Source organism: Haemaphysalis longicornis, unplaced genomic scaffold (genome assembly GCF_048455015.1).
Source record: "Haemaphysalis longicornis isolate Haplotype H1 unplaced genomic scaffold, Haemaphysalis longicornis Haplotype H1 scaffold_8, whole genome shotgun sequence".
Classification (NCBI taxonomy): Eukaryota; Metazoa; Arthropoda; class Arachnida; order Ixodida; family Ixodidae; genus Haemaphysalis; species Haemaphysalis longicornis.
Window position 1 is genome coordinate 4483788 of NW_027526445.1, and position 20489 is coordinate 4504276.

The 20489-nt window shown below is 46.1% G+C and overlaps 1 protein-coding gene across 6 annotated transcripts in view; it reads left to right on the forward strand.

Moving 5' to 3' along the window:
• Nucleotides 1-20489, forward strand: part of LOC144148807 (uncharacterized) — a 62300-nt gene that overhangs the window by 31865 nt on the left and 9946 nt on the right. For 5 of the 6 annotated variants that reach the window (XM_077680318.1, XM_077680321.1, XM_077680319.1 and 2 more), the window contains 4 exons: nucleotides 5352-5372; nucleotides 8332-8512; nucleotides 12237-12530; nucleotides 12911-13008. In XM_077680318.1, coding sequence (XP_077536444.1) covers nucleotides 5352-5372; nucleotides 8332-8512; nucleotides 12237-12530; nucleotides 12911-13008 — 594 coding nt within the window. The other variant, XM_077680323.1, reaches the window with a different exon arrangement.

A 20489-nucleotide genomic window follows, 5' to 3' on the forward strand; every position in this document is an offset into this window, starting at 1 on the left:
GCCAGGGTTATGGCATAATATGAAGTCTATTTCATTTTTATGATCCCCATTCGGGCTCCTCCACGTCCACTTCCGGATCTCCTGTTTGCAGAAGAAGGTATTCATGATGGGGCAGTAATTCCGTTCTGCGAATGCGACTAGTAGGTCCTCCCTGCTAATTCTTTAGCCTTGACCATAGCTCCCAACTGCCTTGTCTCCAGTATGATTCTTGCCTACTTTAGCATGGAAATCCCCCATAAGTACGGTATACTGTGTTTTTAATTTAGCCTGTACCCCGCAGAAAATAAGCGACAGCCTGTTTTTTTTCCCAGCTTCGGGATTTTGTTGGCATGAAAGTACAACCGAGGACGTCGGAATTATGTTCTTCAAGAAGTGCCGTTGAATTATCAGGACGTATCAGACTGTCCTGGCGCGTACGCCACCACTTTTTGGCACATTTTATTTACAAGTTTGTTGGGAATAATGTTTTTCTTCACAACGCCGTGGTCAGGTAATAGCAATCAGCGACAAGCAGACGCGCGGGGACGCTTAAGGTAACGTGTATTTTGATGCGAATACAGCCCTTTTAAGAGCCTCTTATGCGCCCGGTCCGGTGGTTTCTTGTCGTCCGTCGCTGTTGACCTCCTTGTAACTGAGAGCACAAAAAGGTATTGAAATAGAGTGAGCAGAAAAGCTGAGTAGGAGAGTATGTCAGAAGTTTCAGGGAAGATAGGCATATCGAGGGTGCAAGTGCTGCGCAACGATTGCGGGATACGAGATAACGCGAGAGTAGAGTGCTCCGTCGTGCGTTCACAGATGACGGGACCACTTTTCCTGAGGCGAAGTGATGCCAGAGATATGGCTCGGCATCGCCGAAGACACAATTCCGGAGTGCGCGCCACCAAAGCTGAAGGTATGCCCCGTCACCGAGAAGACACGGCAGTTCGCGCTGCGCTAACATTTCCCATAACGGATCATCGCAGCTCTAGAGAACTTTTCTGGCAAGGCCAAAGCCCGATCCCACAGCCTACGAACGCCCATTTGACGTCTTCCGGGGTAGGCGGTAGGCACTGGCGAGGGTGTGAGCATGAGGTTTTTGCTTGAACCGGGCTGCCAGAACGCTCCTGGAATTGACGCTGCCATACTCTGGCAGAAGAAGAACATTGGTTGGCCCTAAATATTGTTGTCACGATGTATACAAAGCAGCGGCCCATCACCTGTGCCTGTCTGTAACCAGCGAACTGAACCTAAAATGTCTAACTTGCTGTAAATATGTTCGAAATGGGTGCCACGATTCCAAATGGGGTTTCATTGTGTGTCCGAAACATGGCCACGAAACTAAAGTTAATGCGAATGAATTATTTCACAATTGGGGTAACAAAGGTTGTAAAGTATGCCGAAAATGGCCGAAATGTGAGTGGCTAAATATCCGAGACGCACCACTCATTTTGTCCGACTCCTGAAAGCATAAAGAACACGACAATGAATATATACACTTGTAAATTATTGAGTTAGTGAGAAAATTCTTCAATTGTGCGCTTATTGAGATTCGGATAACGGTTTCGAGTTTGAATTTGAAAATTGCGTCAGAAGTAATAGAGTCAATACTTCGGGATAATTTGGCATAAAAAATACTGAAATAGGTATCAAGGGTGTAAACAACCCCGTTCCCGCTTCAAGCGTATATGTACGCTTAAAATAGCTTTAGTCAAGGCTCCGGTCATAGTAGCTAAATTAGGAAACAAACATCGCAAAGGAAATATAGTGGCACTGACAGGACACATACGTATCACTGAACACGTTACACTACATCGAGAAAGTAATTGCCCACAGAAACTGAACGCACTGCTGTCCAAGCGACCCCGGCCTGTGTTCCCAATTTTGTTCCTGGCGTGTGCTCTCTATGACATCTGGGCTAGCCACAGAATGCAGGCCAGCAGCGGTGAAAACGCGGTGGCGGCGGCAGTAGCGGCATAGCTGTTTCCAAAATCCAAGCCAAGTTCTCTCGTGCTCACTCCATACCTCAACGCGACCTTTGTTCATGACCTCGTTTTGTGGTACCGACGGTACACGCTAAATACGATATGTTGCTGGTCACTTATACGTTCTGTTTGGCTCTGGCCTTCGATCCGTATGAACAGTTTTCGGTTAGTTCATATAGACAAAAGGAGTCTCTGTTTTCGAAGTACCAGGCTTTTATATGTGCTTTTAAAAGCCACTTCTGGTAATTTTTTCTGGACTCTCCCGTTTTTGTACGTTTTTTTTCTTCAGGAACGCAGTTGGAGAATTGTATTATTGATGCTGTATTTGGGCATTGCAAAGATACACGATGTTTACCCAGCTGGTGAAACCAGACATACGACCACCCGTGCCTTGGGCTGGCCACAACCTGTGACCACTTTCTTTACAAAACTGATGGTGATTGTAACATTGCATCTAGCGGAGGAGATGCTACGTGCCGTGTAATAGTTATGTTGTGTATTTGCGCTTGACATTACTATTTACCTACGTCATCAATTATAGCCGCAAAGTCCGCATAAAAGATGATATTATCCGATAGCCAGCTCCAAACTATTGTCGTCGCAGGACTTTCACAGAACACTATACAGTCAAATTCTGTAACTGCGAACCTCAGAGCAACGATTTTTCAGATTAACGAACATTTTGAAAATCCCCTACCAAATCACCATTATTTTATATGTAAAAATATTTCACTACTACAAATTTCACAACAGAAAATATTCCAGAATAACGTATCCAATTTTATCATCCTCTTATAAAACAACCCTTCAAAATAACGAATTCAGAGTGCACGAAATTACTCGTGTTGGTGTGAACGACGACTAATGTTGGGCATGCACAACTATTATCATCAGCACACTAAATGGTTGTTAGCTGTGTCGCCATCACCTGCTGTTGGGAGGTCTCGCCGCCATGCTAGCCAGTGGCAGCGAAAAGACAGTGAAGAATGAGATGCATGGGATGAAGTCGCAGAAAAGCTCGTCGTGAACGCTGCAGTCACCATTAAGATTACGTGCAGTGCGACGATGAAGCATGCACGTCTGCTGAACTGAAGACTGAAGACATCGTCAACACCGTTCGTCGCGATGAGGTAACCAGCGACGAGGACGCCTAGAGCGACTACGACGACGCTGAGACAGGGCCTGCAAGCCAAGGCGAATAAGCCGTGTCTAACGCCGATGCTTTGCAGTGCGTAGCAAAAATTCGCACTTTTCTTAGCAGGTGCACCAATGCCACCGAGGCAGTACACAAGAACGTGGACAGCTTCGAATCGTTCGTTTTGCAGTAGTTGAGTGGCACACGTCTGGCAAAGATCACCGATTTCTTCAAATAAACGTGCATCCAGACCCGCGATAGAGGCCAACGCGCTGGTGCACGTGTGCCCAGTAAAGATAGGTGGAGGCTTTTGTTACGTTCACAATTTTTACCGCGCATTTTTTATTTTTCCACCATAAGGATTATCCAAAATGAAGAACTATTTTTAGCGGTCCATTGAAATTTGTTGTATAGAGATTTCAATGTAGCCCGTTTTTTTTTGTTTGAAAATGCAGCATCAACCTATCTAGTTTCAGAATTTGGATGTAGCAGGAAACATATATTTTATGTTAGAATGACCGAACATATCTAGTCAATTTATCTGTTTCAATCTTTTTGAGTGCTCGAAAAGATTTCGCATTTTCTGAAACACAAGTTCCCACCTTAAGTACATACGTATACGTGTCGTCACTCTGGCCATAAACAACGCACAGTCACATCTGTTTGTGTGGAGGTTGCAATGGCTGCATGCATTCTTGATGTCGAGGAAAGGACACCACCTGGCTTTGTGCAGCTTTGATGCGCCACGCCGTCGTTTAGCGGGTGGTATTGGAAAACTTCTCGCCTTGTGTGCAAGTAGCATGCGGTAACAAACACGCACGCCATTCGGAATGCGATTTGGACGTGAAGCTTACACATGTCTTGTGACTTGAATACCTATCTTGAGAGGATTATTTTTAATACGAGGCGCTATCTGCACAAAGAAAAGGTGACTTAGCTGTCAAGTCACTACGTGTCAATGTATAAAAATGCAATTTTGATTGGAGTGATAATAAATAGGTACCATTTCCAAGAGAAATGGAATAAAAAAACGGCCGTGTATCTGCTCCTTTCGTTGCAAATGACGTCAAAAGACGATAGTCTTTATCGGCTTTTGCGAAGTAAATGCCTCCCTTCGCTTTACCGCTCACCTCTCAAGTTGTTCCTCTTGCGTCGCGTCCTCCCAAGGTAAAGACGCCAAATGGTTGCTTAAATCATTTTAGATTTCCCGCGTTCCACTGCTCCAAACCGGGTGTCTCGATGCGAACGCTGCCGTACGGCGAAGACGCGCGTTAATCGAGGCACCCTACTTCAACATATATAGAACAGCGTTTCCCTACTCCACGTACGTTGCAAGCAGAACGTGGAAACTATATAGTGGAACCTTGCGTAACTGTTGCCAGTTGATTTCTTAAAATGGCGCCAGCAGCTATAGTGGCGCGGGCGACAGCAGGCGACGGCGGAGTGAATTCTTTTTCTGCAGTTGATGAAGTATTTAATTTCGCAAAAGTCAAGCATATTTGAATTTTTATAAAGGAACACTGCAAATATCACTTCTGTATTGATTTGTTGTCTCATATTTGCGTAATGTCTTGTTCGTCTTCAACAATGTTGACAAGTACGAACATTACACCGGACCAAGCCGGGTAGATTTAGCTGTGACTATATAAGACTATTGCGCAAACATTATTTTCTTTGGCCGGGTGGCTGAATCGAGTCACAGACAGACAGACGGACCGACAGACAGATATACAGACAGACCAAAATTTCTGATTTTAAGTAGCCCAAGAAAGACTATCGTCTTTAAAACTTACGGCTAGTATGTGCATGGGTCATTGCTTGTAATGATCATCCAATGCCAAAGAGGAATAGAATTTGCTCCTACCTATCATCGAAATGTTTCGTCACTTCTCTGCCGTGCGCTAAAAAGATTTTGACCATTGGCCAACACAAGATGAATTTTCTTAAGACCCTTATTGGCACACTTAAAAGGCCTTAATTAGTAAATTTCTTATAGAAGCACCTCACATAACCGGGAATTCTTTGGCGAAATTTGCACAAAAATAAAATTTACACAAATACAAAATATAATAGAACCGGAGAAAACGCAATGCTGGTTCTCAATGTTTTACGTTCAGCATTACACGACCGGAGGTTTACTTTTATTTGACAGCGGTAATGCAACTTGTTCTTCGTGAGCTTTATGAACATGAATTTTGATGCAATAACGTCTGTGATATATATTGCGTGTTCTTTTCTCCTAATATCTTTCGCAGGTCACAGTCTACACTGATTTGGTGAGTGATATTCACGTTTCTAAACTGTCATGCGGTAGAACGCCGATTACTCATTACGGAATCATGTTTTTTGCCCAACATTTTAATGGATTTTAGCTTTAAAGATGACCGTATGACGTTTGCTCCGTGAAGCCCTCAAGTCAAATTGGTAACGTGAGTTTCAGAGTGTGAACAACACGGCCGGTGTGCGAACGTCCCGAAGCATGTCTAACACGATGCGTGAGCGTACGTTCGGAGAGACATATAAAGGGTGGTGAAATGAATCACCCGCTGCGTTCCCTTGCGGTGAGTCCGCTACCAAAAGAATTCGTTTTAGGGAATGTTCCCGGGATATCCCACGACCTGGTTTGGAATCGAAAAATGATTTATACACCAAGAGAGAAGGCGGAAACAAGAAAGCGGCAGAGAGGCCCGATTGGCCGCTTGAAGTGAAGGAAATAGGGTAATGAGCGTGGAAAGACAGGCACACACATATCGATTTCTCGACGCCAGAAGTGCAAGGTGACATGGCCGGGAGATGCATTTTGCTGCGAGCTCTAGTGCGCTTGCTAATTTTACCACCGGGTTTATATAAATACCCGCTTACAAAAATGCATACATAGACACGCACTAACATACATACATACATACATACATACATACATACATACATACATACATACATACATACATACATACATACACCCGCCGCGGTGGCTCAGTGGCTAAGGCGTTGCGCTGCTGAGCACGAGGTCGCGGGTTCGATTCCCGGCCGCGGGGGCCGCTTTTCTGATGGAGGCGAAAAGCAAAAACTCCCGCGTGTACGAGATTTCGGCGCACAATAAAGATCCCCAGGTGGTCAAAATTAATCCGGAGCCCTCCACTACGGCGCGCCTCATCACCTGCCTTGCGTCGGCGCGTTAAACCCCTCAATCAATCACATACATACATACATACATACATACATACATACATACATACATACATACATACATACATACATACATACATACATACACGCACGTATGTAGGTAGCGGTCCACTCAGAGGTAAACGGAGCACGGTTGCGGTGGCTGGAATGCATGGCTGCGCCGCCTAGGTAAGTCATCGGGTATGAGGGGCCAACGTCCTGAGAGTGTGTTCGCACTGTCGCCGCTCCCCAAACTGATATGCTATATCGTCGCTCTGTTGGCAAGTCAGACTTGGCGTAACAATTTTAGGAAGCGAAAGCTACGTTATAAAGTGGCATGCTGGCAATGCCACTCTGAGCCATTAACGAATACAGAATCCCTCCCCGTTTAGCTATGCAGAAGGTGGGCGCGCGCGTTTTATTTGCGTGCGATAAATTTCAAAGTTGTCAGAATTGCGTTCATGGGAGGCTTAGTAATGCGTGCCTCTCCACTTTTTATCGCATACCTTTGAGATAAAATGCATCTGACGCCTATTCTAAAATTTCCCACGACAACATGGAACGGACATTCACAGGATGTATCACTGGGGAAATATCCTTTAATATGGACGAGAACCTCGCTTTAATGTTTTTTGTGGTGTTTCCTGGCGATTTCTTACTGTAACTGAGTTAAGGTATTTTAGACTAAATAAAAATAGAAACCGCTAATGCCGAGAGAATTTGCTCCGTTTAAAGAAGAGTGGGGTAGTGGGGGAGTAAAGTCGCAGTGTTCTACTACAGCAGGCCTTAGAAGCCGCCGCATGGTTTTTTTTTGCAAATGAATCCCAGGTTATTATAAATAACGAGGACATTTTAACAGTTGACGAAAGGGTAAAGATTTCCATTCACGTCTCTGGTCCGGTTATGTGAATGGTAATAAGGTAACGGTAAAATTAATGCTTCCAAACGCCCGTTAAAACTTACAAAAGCGGGAAGTAGTGCTATGCCGCCCTTGAAATGGACTTCAGCAGTGCTACAATTTATTGTGTGCAAAACGCAACCTCTTAGCGACAGCCTATCAGTGCCATAGCGCTTTCTAGTCCGGCACACCACAAGAGCTAAATTAATACTTATTATAAGAAAGCGGAGATAGTGGAAGCGCACCGTCAGAACGCTTCCGGCGGGTTCATTTCATCCTAGCCTGGCGGGACAGCGATGCAATTCTACCACCCCTCTTTTGCTCGGTTTACTTCGGCGAGGACTGTACGTACTTACATACAGCTCAGCTTGTTCTCTAAAAGGAATAAATGAAATACACGTGGATACCTGGGGCAATAAAGCGTCCGCGTTTATGCACGAACTACGAATGCTCTGTTATCAGCATATGATCATCACCGTAAGAGTATGAACCAGTCCTAACACAAGAAAAAAGACTGACACGGGGCACGCTACAGCACAAAAGATACAACTCGGTTACGAGGCGGAAAATTGAAAAATAACCGTTATGACATATACTGTCTCAATTCATTTCGGTCTTCACAGTAATGTCATTGACAGCACGATTTGAAAGTTCTGCCACGATGCAACTTAGGCGCGTTTATCTGCGATGTGAACCTGATGCTCCGTGCTTACAAAGGCACAGACTACTTGCAGGCCTCGTTGTCCTTCAAGCCGTAGGCGTTTCCTCAAAACTTTTACTAAAGGAGAGATTTCTTAACGCACAGGCTGACACAGGGAGCCACGAGTGTTGATAAAATGTGGAGCATTGCAATAATTTTGTTGTTATTTGAAGGCGTTAGTATTCTAGATGGCCATTTTGTGAGATCTTTGGCATTCTTACTGCCAGCCTAACCGTGGTACTTGTTATCAATATGGCATTTCCCGTTGGGGCAATTGCAAAGTGTTTTGGGGGGTATCTGCGTTGTAACTATATGTACTATTGCCATTGCGTCGATTGCAATTCTAAGGTCATGTGAAGACTTTTAAAGTTAACACGTTATGAAACATTTGTTTAAAACGCCATCATGGGTCGTACGGCAACACCTCTGATTAAACAGGAGATGGGTGCACAAAACACCTGCTTTATTTCAGGGTAAAGGCCTGCAGTTCCAAACTCGAAGGACATTTGACGGAGGAATGCATCATTTTCGTAGACACAGCGTTGTAATCGAGGGCTTATACTCTTGGAGATATCATGTTATCAGCCTGGAAGGTTGTCACCTCGAAAGCTGTGAAGGGGCTGTAAACACGACGCTTGTGACGCCACCTAAAGGTAAGCATTTCTTGTGATATCACTAGCGGCATTCCACAATTCACTGCTCATCGCGTACCATGCACCGTTCACGAGCAGTATGGGGATTTTGTACTCTAAACGACGTAAAGCAAAAAACAAGAGCGGGAAGAGAAACCGGCAGCATGCTGGCATGCACACCTATTGCAATGGTGATGTCATGCGTCAACTGTGTATGCAGCGTTAGGTTTTGAGCTACGCTGGTCCCTCGCTGTCTGCACCCGATTTCAGTTTCTGTGCTTTCGGATTCTATTGCGAAGCGCTATAGGCCGATCGTTAACAAAGTTGAACGCAACGAACCACACCTAAGGGGTATCCCGGTGGTGCGACCACATAATCGCATTGGTCACCTTGTTAACTAACCCTGTAACCTTGTCTAAGGTACAACAACAAACGGGATGGAGTTGTAGGGACAATGCCTCCGTTTCGAAGCGCTTCCGTGAATCGCAGCGGATTGTCCGCAGTGCTTGAAGTTATAAATATCAATTTCCAATCCCAAATTGTATTACTACAACGCCTCTCCATCTCTTTCCCATACGTCGCCCACTTTACGGGCCGGACCAGATTCCCCATTTTCACTCATTCCTCCGATCTGAACGCTAGCTGCGTGGGGTGGGAAAAATTTGTTAAATAGACGCTTAAGTGAGCACAATGCTCTGAAAATAGCAGCCGACTTTTTATGAGCGCAGTAAACCTAGAGACAGACACAGCAGGTGCAAAGGCTGTAGTGACTTTTCAGCCCTCCGCCTTGTTTTATAAGCCTTGAGATTAATGCCAGGGAAACCAAATGGGTGAATCTACGTAAGACGAATATATGTGAAAACGTTAGTTCCTCTCTGCGTAAAATTTGTGGTATCGGCACAAGTTAAAGGCGCGCAAAAAATGCATGGACAAATAGGCGGAAATAGAGCAGCTTAACAATGGATGGAAATGACGATAAATTATTTGTTTAAGTTCATGATTACAATGAACCGTTAATTTGTAGGTAAATTGGGCAATGAATAACAGACCTCAAGACTCTGGTGTGCTTGAAAAGCACGCATTTCAAACCTTATGGCAGACCTATGGCTCTAGCGGAATAAGCTTGAATATTGTAAAAGTATTTGGCCGTGCGTCTTAATGAGGCCTACAGGACTTGTAGGCATTGTGTTGGGGGGGGGGGGAGGGAGGGAGAGCTGTCATTGCAGCCAAGTAAATATTTGAGAAGGGACCCCAAGCTTCTAACGGCGGCGGTCATATTCAATGTTAAATCTCCTTGAGAGTGTATGTGGCAAGTTTGAAGACAATAACAATGACCTACCTATGAGCTGAGAATTTCACTAGCGGGACACGCACGCAATGAAGCAGTTAAGAAGTGTCAGGCTAACACCACAAATTTTGCAATCGGGTGTTGTAAACATAGCGAAAGGCTATATGGAATAAAAATTTCGGCCTCTTCAGGGCTCCACTTTCCTAAACTCCACCGGAATGACTGAGCAATAGAAGATATAACTGTCTAAAAACCCTTCAGCACACCGGGAGCGAACAGCAAAAATTACCCATTTTTAAGCTGAAAATAAGACGGTCACGTCCATGACATCGGGGTTAAAGTGATGTTGATGTCGGCCAGCTAGCGGCCAACGAACTCGGGTAAAATCCTGGGCCAAAAATGTTTCCCCATGCATGGCAAACATCATACAGGCTGACACTCATGTTAGAAGTGGGTGTTCAAAGTTAACAACTTCAATACAGGTGATATCCCGGTCCTGTTGGTCTCAATCGTTCCTCGAAAGACGTCTGCCGAGCGGTGAAAGCGTACAGTGTTTGGTTACTTGCATATTTAGCAACGCTCGTACCGAAAATGGTCCCCATTTGTATAGTTTTATTTAAACCGAAATTATGTGGAAATTAATTGCTACCCGCTTCCAGAAGCACCGGGTTTTCTTTTTTAAAGGGCCAGAATGCTTTTGCAGTAATCCTATTTGAAGCCTTTGTAGGGACGACGGCCGTGTTATTTTAAACAGCGGGGAGGTTTATGGGGACAGCGGAGTAACAGGGGTGATTAGAAGCCTTCTGCAGTTCTCAGCCTCCGATGCGGAAGTTTTACGTAGACGGGAGAATGAAGTATTGAAGGGTTGGTCTGGTGTTGTGCCAGAGCGCCTGGCCCAAATGCGTGGCACGAGGCGACGCGCCGACAGCGAGGCTGAGTCACGCCTCTCCCTTTAGTCGCTGCGGCGCGGCCGAATCCCGCATCTCAGAACGACCAAATAAGGGCATGTCGCTACGCCCGGAGGCGATGTCACGGAGACGGCGGGGGCATCGCCCTCCCTTTCCCCATTGGTGGCACAGATGACTCACCGCTTCGCTACCATTCGTCGGAATTCAAACTTCAGGCAGCGAGAGCCCTGGTTGGAGCTATTTGAACTTCTCGGAGTCACAACAAACTTCCCGGGGTATAAAAGAAGCCAGGAGGCTCTCATCGTCGGCATTCCTCGGCGGCTTCTCTCCAGCGGCGCTTCCGGAGGCACCGAGTGAACGGGTGCTGTCGCCTTTGTGCGAGTCATGTAACGTTTGCTTACCCTGTACATACTGTAAATAAATGCTGCTTTAACTCTTCGTCGGCTCGAGGACTCCATCGCTCTGCTCTGCGCCGCGTCGATAGCGGACGGAGCAAGACGACGTCGCTACACCGGTGACTGCGCTCGGACGGTGTGTCGCAACAGTGGAGGCTGCGGTGAGAGGGCCCAGTCCCAACAGCGGTGACAGCGTCGGGATGGTCATTCCCAACACTGGGGATTGAATTTACCCCAGAGACGTTTAACACGAAAAGTCTGGTGCTTTGGTTGAGTTCTGCGTATTGGCAGAATGACGTGAGACCGGATTCACTAGAGATGGGGTTGGAGTGCTTGTGAAGTGGCTTTAGTAGCGTAACTAAGTCTGAGGGATACGGTTACAGGTAGTATAGGGAAGGAATCAAGAGTTGCCTGTTGCATGGGCGTGGAAGATTTCTTTGACAAGTTTCTCGAAAGTGTTTTGAAGTCCAAGTTTAGGAGAAGGAGATTTAACGGTTTTAATGGAGACACAGACTACTATTTTGAGGCTTTTTTGAAGAAGGCAAAGACTATTATTATGTTCTTTATGTTCCAGAGTGACATGGGGCGTAACGTAGGAAATGCGGCTTAGGGGCGGTGATTAGACTGGTAGGGCTATATTGTCTTCTTTGACGGAACGCTGTTCGCCAACGTGCTGCAAATTGTAAGGATACTCTGTCCTCCGACCTGCGGAAAAACCATGCAAGTTTCATCGTCACGATAGCAGTTATGGAAGCACTCAGCGATCAACACGTTCTTTGATATTTTGATCCACAGCTCCATCCACAGCTGAGAAAAACTACTTTTGTAGTATGCTGGCCTCTTGTAAGTTACGACCAGTTATTTCGAAACTAGAATTTGAATAACTTGGTACTGTTTTTTCCACCACAGCAGAAATCTGGCCACGTTAACTTGTTGGAAATGAAGTCACCGTTGCAACAAGACGACCTTTAAAATATACTAAACGCTGGTATAAGAATAACAAATGCCTTCGCCCTTTGTCGGTACTTCTGCAATATTGACGCGCCAGTTGATTTTCGTACTTAACACGATTCCCCATTAATTATTTGCCGTCATTTGAATGTTAAGAAAGAAGCCCGCTGATCTATGTCGTCTGAGAACACTGTCTTTTACAGTTTTTCCAGCTCCCTCGTTGACTCATGCAGAACGAACTGGCGTGGACTCCTTTGAAGTATCCTGGACGTTCGAGACCAACGACGTTCGTTTATTTGACGGCTTTGTTGTTCGAGCCTGCTTCACAGGACACAAACAGTGCTTTCTAGGGCATACTGACGATACAAAGTTTCACATGTCACCACTTCATTACTCTGACGAATTGTATGTGCAAGTGCGGGGAAAATTCCAATTCGTGGACGGCATTAACCAACTGGGACCGCCTGCAACGATCGCCATCCCAGAATACACAAACCGTGAGTGCGGATGTTTGCGTTCCCTCAACTCAAGGCGCTTGTTTTTGGAGTGAATGGTAAAGACATTTCAGTGCAAAAGAAAAGGCGCTCTGTAGCGGGCGCGTTTTAGAAACCTGGCTCTGTCAAACAAATATTAAAAATCTGTTCTTAAAAGTTCCAGTCACGTTACGGAAACTTTCCCTGGTAGAATCTGATTTTGCTGTCATCCTGTTCTTTCGTTTAGAGATCACTTTTTTTGCTACACAAAACAGCATGAAATATTGCGTGTAGTCATTCCACAGCATTAGAGGTTTGCAAAATGTTCGCAAAAGCAATTTGAAGCCGTTTATATTTTTGAGAGCACCTTCAAAGGATACTGCTCTGGCCACCCTTTTACGCAGTTCCTAAGCTGACGCTGAGACATGAAGGAAACATTTATGACGGACTGGGAACTTGCATCCTCGCCTGGAAAAGCAGCAGCCACGTCGACTTGCTTCAGGTGATCTTTCAATACACACCCACGCTGTGATTATATTGCAAATGAGTTATTCTGTTAAAAAGCTTGTGGAACGTTCGACTACATGTCGGAGCACCTGCGTGACATATCAATCCGAAGGGAAATGCACCCGTTAGTAAAACATTTAGTGCCCTTCTACTCTGTGAAGAAGGATTGCCAGCAAAGCTGCGGTGCCGAGCCTCAACGTGAGCTTTGACCGGGTCGTAGTCCAAGGGGTGCACGAAGCAAAACCCGTTTGTTTGTAATTTGTGATTAAGCATTGTTCCTGGTTGAGTAGCTGAAACAACTTTTGATGAACTAGAGTTTTGTTCGCGCGGACAAGCATTGGGCTATCCGTTTCCTTCCCCTGGAATCCCATATGTATTGACAGCGGACAAGAATTCCACAATATTTACAACTTCCCTGTGAACCATGCAATTTTGAGTCGCAGTTCGCGGTCCCTTCCTGGGACGCACTTCCCGCCGCCGCCGCAGAGGCTCACTGTCGACAGAACTGACGAGTGAGTGCTGCCCCAGCGCATGGCAGCCATCAGGAGTGAGTGCTGAACTGCGAGTGCAACAACCGGTCATGCGCATCTGAAGCGGATGTTGTGGAACGCGCACATGTGATCTCAGCCAGTTCTTACTGAGCAATGAGCGACGCAACTGGTGGAACTGCGTCGTCTGCCGGGGGTGGTAAACGATCCGCCCGAATAGCTGCTCCCAAATATCGCATTAAGGAATATCGTAATCACCAGCCAGTTTTTTAAACGAAATATAAGCCGTTTTGTACTAAAATATGAAGGCCCTAAGACCTGTTTAATTTTGTATGATTTTTTTCCATGCCCCGGGGGTGTGGTGCGCCGTTTTACGATTCCGGGGTCTTTAGAGGGCTCCGCAACGTGGCGCTACGCTCGCTAGCGATTCCTCCCTACATCGCTCTGAGACCGGAGACGATCTTCTGGATCCTAGCCATTTACAGCTTGCTGTATTATTTCACTAGAGATAAGCCACCAAGGCTGCCCGAGATGAGTCTCCCGCCAAAGCGTCGTTATGGCATGTAGCGCCGGCAGGGTGCGTTATTTATATGTCATATATGTGTTCAATGTACTAAACGATATCCTTACAGGGCATACAGGCATCACGATGTTTGGTATCGATGAATAGATACGTTGGCAAGCAGCAATACCGAGGTTGCGCTAATACGATGACCGTATGGTTTAAGAAGGTGCAAGAAAAGAGAATAAGGCTGTTCCCGTCCCTTGATCATACAAAGATTTAACGCTGTCGCCCAAAGAGTTCTAGAAAAATTACTAGTTCGAAACAAAAGCTTACTATTTGTACTACGTCATCCGGAAGCTTTCTTCTTACCCGTCTTAAAAGATGTATCGTTTAAAACTTTGCAAAGTAGTCACGCTTTTGTAGACGCCACAAATATGCAAGTCTTTGTCGTTAGTGTATTGCTAAGGTGTAAATAATTATTTGCGGGTATTTGGGTTGCGGCGCATAATATTTTTTCACGTTGACACCGGCAGAATGTTGGTGTTTGTTTGGGGTTGCGTATTTAAGAGAATTTGTATCGAATACTTAAAGTTAGGCAGAGAGAAAAAATATATTTCACGAAATTCTCCTACCAATTAAAATATTTGCCGAGTCCTATTACCTAAAGATATTTGGAAACAATGTTTGCGGCCTAGTCTGTGTTTTTAAAAATATAGTTATTTGTCTCGCTTGGCAGGAACTGCCTTCTAACTGGTTAAAATGCCGTTGGAACAGGTCTAGAAAAGTCTACACGCAAAGGGTAAAAAAAAAAAGACTTGCTAAGACCATCGTATAAAAAGTGTTGCAGTGGTTGCAAATCTGCCTGGAGCAAATATTTTGTTTCGCTTTCCAATGCGAAATGTCAATGCCGACAAAGTGTAGTAGGGTTTAACACAACTCAACTATCCTTGCTTTCCATTTTTCGATAGCTTTTCTTTTCACACATTAGAAATGTGCTCATATCCGTGCTATATATGATGGAATTCGAGGCAGAAAAAAAAATAAAATAAATATCGCTATTTCGCGAGGAAAAATAGGAGACCAGATTGCCTGCAAACGCGGTGCCACCCCAACTATTTCCGGAACGGGGAATACTTTGAAACTTCAAGGCACAAAACCAGAGCGGAATAAATGTACAGATTGAGTGGAGCACGAACAAAAAACTGAGGTTTATTAACAACTGAAAGAACATATATACAAACGGAACATTTTCACCAACTACTTTGCATATGCGTCAAACGCATTTATTTATCTCCGAGGAAGTCTGTTTGCTGCAAGGCAATGAAAGGAGAGGTAATGCATTTGCCATTTATGGAGAGCGTCGCAATATTTATTGCAACGCTGTTGCAGCGCTGAAACACCGAACTGACAAGCCGGAAGTTCGGTGTTGCAGAAAAACAAATATGTCCATCAATGCCCACGCTAGTGAGGGCGTGCCTCCCGGCGACCGCTGAGCGTCCCCGGCAAGCGCAGTGGATTTAGCAAAATAAAACAACAAAGAAACTGCAGCGCTAATGTTAATCACGAAAAGACTCCCTGCTTGTGACAGATCAACATGGCCGCAATTTTCTCTGGAAGCCATTATGCATATTTGTAAAGATGGCTACGAGTGTTCGCACGCGCCCCGGGCCCCTTGCAATTCGCGCCACTGCCGCCTGGAGTCGGTGACAAAGAGGTGCCGGAAGTCTAAAATGTTGGGGATGACTTAGCGTCCACCGCTGGCCGCGAAGAAGGCGTCGAGCCCTTCGATGCATTTGACGACAATTATGTGCACCGAAACTATGCGCATAAGCAATGATACTGAAACTTAGATACGTGTCCGGCAATACTGGCCAAGAACAACTTTGCCATTCAGGTATTTTGCCTGAGTGGAGCTTGCCTCAATATTTCCCGATTCTATGGAAAACATTTTCCAGACTTATCGGGTTTTATTACCCTAAGCAGAGTACTTCAATGCTTCTCTGGTCATGAAACTCCCGGCCAAGTTTCGTACGGGGACAAAGGCTACCGCAAGTGGCGCTACCGCAGACCGGAGGACATCGGGTGGCAGCCGCTGCTCTGTAGCCGGATCGCACCAAAAATGTTTGCCACTAACAAAATGATAAGTCCATCTGAGCGCACCATGACACATAAAGCGAAAGCGCACTGCTGATAAGGCGGCTAGCGTCTGTTTTATCTTACTCCGTGGTCCGTTCCCTGTCAAACGCGCTCTGACCACGCCACCGGCTGCCCTCCGATCGACCCCAGCGCTGCGGCGCGGCAGCGAACGGGGCTCTCCGATAGCGTGACGGCGACATTTCATGACCAGAAAGGCATTGAAGGACTCTGCTCTTAGATCAGACGAGGTCCACAGTATTTTCCAATTGCGGAGCGCGTTTTCATTTGGCGCAGTGCATTGCAACGTTGCTAGAAAGGGCAGTCTTATAGATTGTAAGATGATCCTTGAGTTACTAGTTAAAGCAACATCCCTTTTGCCCTAGGTATGGCTTCTTGCCGGAACGGGGATTTTCTGCATAGTGCTCAAGCTACAAAAACAATAGTGCGCTACTCCAAAACTGCGCTCAACCGTCGATTATAACCTCAGGCATGCTACCTTTTTAAATATTCCGAAAATTTTGCAAAGCGGTTTGCAAGATATTGCTAATGGAGTGCAAGATCCTGATATCATTATGACTGCCTGGCAAGCGTGAAACACAGAGTTTTTCCAGGATAAAAAATAAATTAAAAAATACGTACGCGCCCAGTGGTCGGCAAAAGTGATATCTGATGTAATCCGCATCATAAGACCCGTGTCAAACCGCCACTTTGGCTTGCAAGAGTCAGGCATCGTGTGCATTGCCAACGCCATACTTATAAGGCGGGTAGCTCACGGAACCCGTTATTTGGCCTTGAACGCATCGGAAAAATCCAGGCTCAATGTTATCATTTGCCAAGCATATAAGACAGCCTCAGGACTGCACCAAAAAACATCGACGAAGAGATTATTGCATCTTGGACAACATAACACATGGGAGGAAATACAGGAGGCGCATAATAGCTCTCAACTGGAACGCTTACGCCTAACACCAACGGGACGAGCTACACTGCGACGGCTGGGATATTCATACCACCACTGCAAGACCACAAGGAGCGGGTTCCATTCCAACTTAGACAAGCCATGACGGTAGCCCCCATCCCAAGAAACATGCACCCACTGCACAACAAAGCTCGACGCATAGCAAGAGTACGAGCCATGAATAATAATACGGCGAAAATCCAACAAAAAGGTATACAGACGCGCCTCCATACAGAAACAAGCGAGCCCACGTCGTGCGTGTCACCAATGCAGACGGGCAAGTAACAACCGCCCTCACCGTCCGCACAACATCAAAGGAAGCTGCTGAAGAAGCCGCTATGGCCCTGTCCATCACGATAGGAAAAGATGCAAGTACAATTTTGACGGATTCGCAGGCGGCGTGCCGCAGTTACCAAGGTTCCCGCATCCTCAAAACGGCGCTTCAACATCTTAAGAATACTGCCCACATACCTGAAACCCGGCTCATCTGGATACCTGGTCACGAATCTCTCGAAGGTAATGAGGCTGGTCAGGCCGCTGCCCGCGCGCTTATACACCGGCCCATTACCATAGCTGGACAAACAGCGCTTGCGGCCCCCAAAACAGAACCGCTTGTCAGGTATGCTGACATTTTCATTTACTACCGTCAATGCCGAAGAACCTTCCGGACTCCGCATTCCCTGATAACAAGAGCAGAAGCCACCACCCTTCGAAGACTACAGACAAATACGTGCTCCTACAGAATTCTCCTCTATGCGGTTTACCCCACACAATACCCGTCTACCTGCAATTTCTATCCAATGCCCGGTACGCTGTACCCCCATATTGTGGAGTGCCAGAAGACCCCAGGCCTTGCTCCAATAACCTCCCCCTCGTACAAGCAGTGGGCGAACCGCCTGACGAGCCCGGACCTTGGGATCCAGCGTGAACTGGTGAATAGGGTCTTGAACGCCAGCCGAGCTAAGTGTATCACGAAATAGCCCTAATATGTCTGCACCAGCTTAACAAATAATGGTTTATTCATCATCATTCGCTGTGAATACACTTGAATTGCCATTTGGCGCTTTATTTGTTCTGCGTATTTCCCTGTACTATATAAGCTCTCTCCCTTGGAGTATGTACCGTTACCGCAAGCCTAATATAAAGCCTTAGCCAACGTAATTAACATCATTGGTGGATTGGCTTGACGCTGGGAAACTTCCTTCAAAGTATCTGCCGCGAGACTACGAAATTGAGCTGCTTGTTTTCAGCATGATCATAAATTATATACTGCTTATATTTCTAGGCAAAAAATTCCACACGCAACGAAAGACTTAGAAAAAACTCTCGAATCTTTTCTGTCGCTAAACAAATGTTCAAATGCTGACAGTTTTCTATGTTAGTTAAGAAAGGTTTAAATAATTCAAAGCGGTTTAGGCACATTAGGCTGCGATTATGAAGCAAGACATTATTCGGCCGTTGTCGTCTGTGAAGGTTGTTCACCAGCTGGAAAGTTGAGTGAGTCGGTGCTTATAACTTTGTGCTTTCATGGCAAGAATGTGGACGCGTCGCTATTGAACCAGAAACTGTCGTACAAGTTTTATCTGAAGCCTCCAAGACGATTGAGAAATACTTTTTTCATAGAGCGCGCGCTCATCAGCTGTTTCAAGTGGGACCAAAACATTCAAAAAGGTTTGTGGCATTCTCATCATCGCGTGCGTGTGATTTGATGGGTACGCTCATCGGATGCCGCATTTTATCGCCAAGGCATGAACGCAGCACCCCTATCGCGGTTACGAGTCTCCTTTACCTCGCATTTCTCTATATTTATTTATTTTTATTTGCAATACTGCTTACCCCAGTCAAGGGGTCGTTGGAGGGTGGAGAGAGGAGTGTGATACATTTCCAAATAAAACAGACAAAAGGAACGCATATACATAAGCGAAAAACAAGATTGAACTGATTGCCAATTCACACTGGCGCGTGGATAAGGTGTGGCGAAGGGCACAAAAAAAAAAACAGAAACCGATACACGCATTGAAACAACACACACTGCAAAAATAAGAGTACACATCAATGCCCGGCGCACACAATATACACCGAGAACCAGGCCATGTTTTGCACATATCGATTGGGAACAACGAGAAAGAAAAGTTTCAGGTCAAGTAGGCCTTCAAATTTGTTAATATCAGTTTGTTGAACCACATGACTTCCAAGGTTATTTCAATCATTCACAATTCTTGCAAAAAACAATACTTAAAGACATTGTTTTTTTGGCTCGAATAAGGCTAAGTTCATCGAGTGACACTTCAATGTGCAACACCGAAATTGGAAAAGTTCTCTTACAAAGACGGAGGAGGAGGACGAATAAACGTGTATCTGAAGCTGTCAGCCCTGGGGAAGAGTCCTCATTCCAGGACCCCTTGAGTCCGTCCGGCTTCTTGGGCTCGCTGCACCAACCAAAGCTGGTCGTCAGGGTCCGAGCTGGACAGTGCTCTCTCCCAGTGCTCAGGGGAGGGGAAAGGCAGGGGGGGTAGGTGGGGGTTCTTATCACAGCCCCAAATGATATGGTAGAGGGTGCCCGGAGCCTCGCCGAAGCGGCATTGCGAGGAGTACAGGGTGGGGGCCAGAATGTGGGCTATAGTTGGGTGGGGAAATGTGTTTGTCTGAATGCCTCGGAGGTGGCGCTCTTGTTCTTTGGTGAGGCTTTTGTGCGCAGGAGGATATAGCATTCGTTCCAGACGGTAATGCTGAGTGACTTCGTGGAACGACAAGAGAGGGGAGACCTGCCACTGCTCGCCGAACTCCTGGCTTGCCCGGTGGGTCAACTCTCGGGCATGCTGATGGGCAGCTTCGTTGCCAGACACGGCGGAGTGCGCTGGAGCCCAAATAATCCGTACGGGATGTCGAGGAGGATGCTCGAGTAGAATTTTTCGGGAAGGTCGGGATATGAAACCGCTGGAGAAGGTTCTACAGGCTTGTTGGCTGTCTGTGATGATTATTTCTGCCGAAGTTAGTGCAATCGCTAGGGAGATGGCCGCTTCCTCCGCCTGCAGAGAGTGGATGGTGGGAATTGATACGCATGTAACGAGGTTTTCGGTAGTAGAAACTACAGCGGTCATAGCTCTTCGCCCGGGATATGAAGCGGCGTCTGTATAGACTGTGGCAGAGTTTCGGCCGTATTGATTAAGAATAGCTTTCGCTCTGGCTTCCCTACGAGCCTCGTGATGTGTCGGATGCATGTTGCGTGGTAGTAGGGCCACATCAATGAACTTGCGAACCTCATCGGGAAGCTTAGTCGAATCCGCCTGCGGGTGTTGCAGAGGAGAGCGCAGGTGTAGTTGAGATAGAATGGCTCTACCGGTAGGGGTAGAGCTCAGGCGTAAGAGTTGGCTCAAATTCTGGGCTTC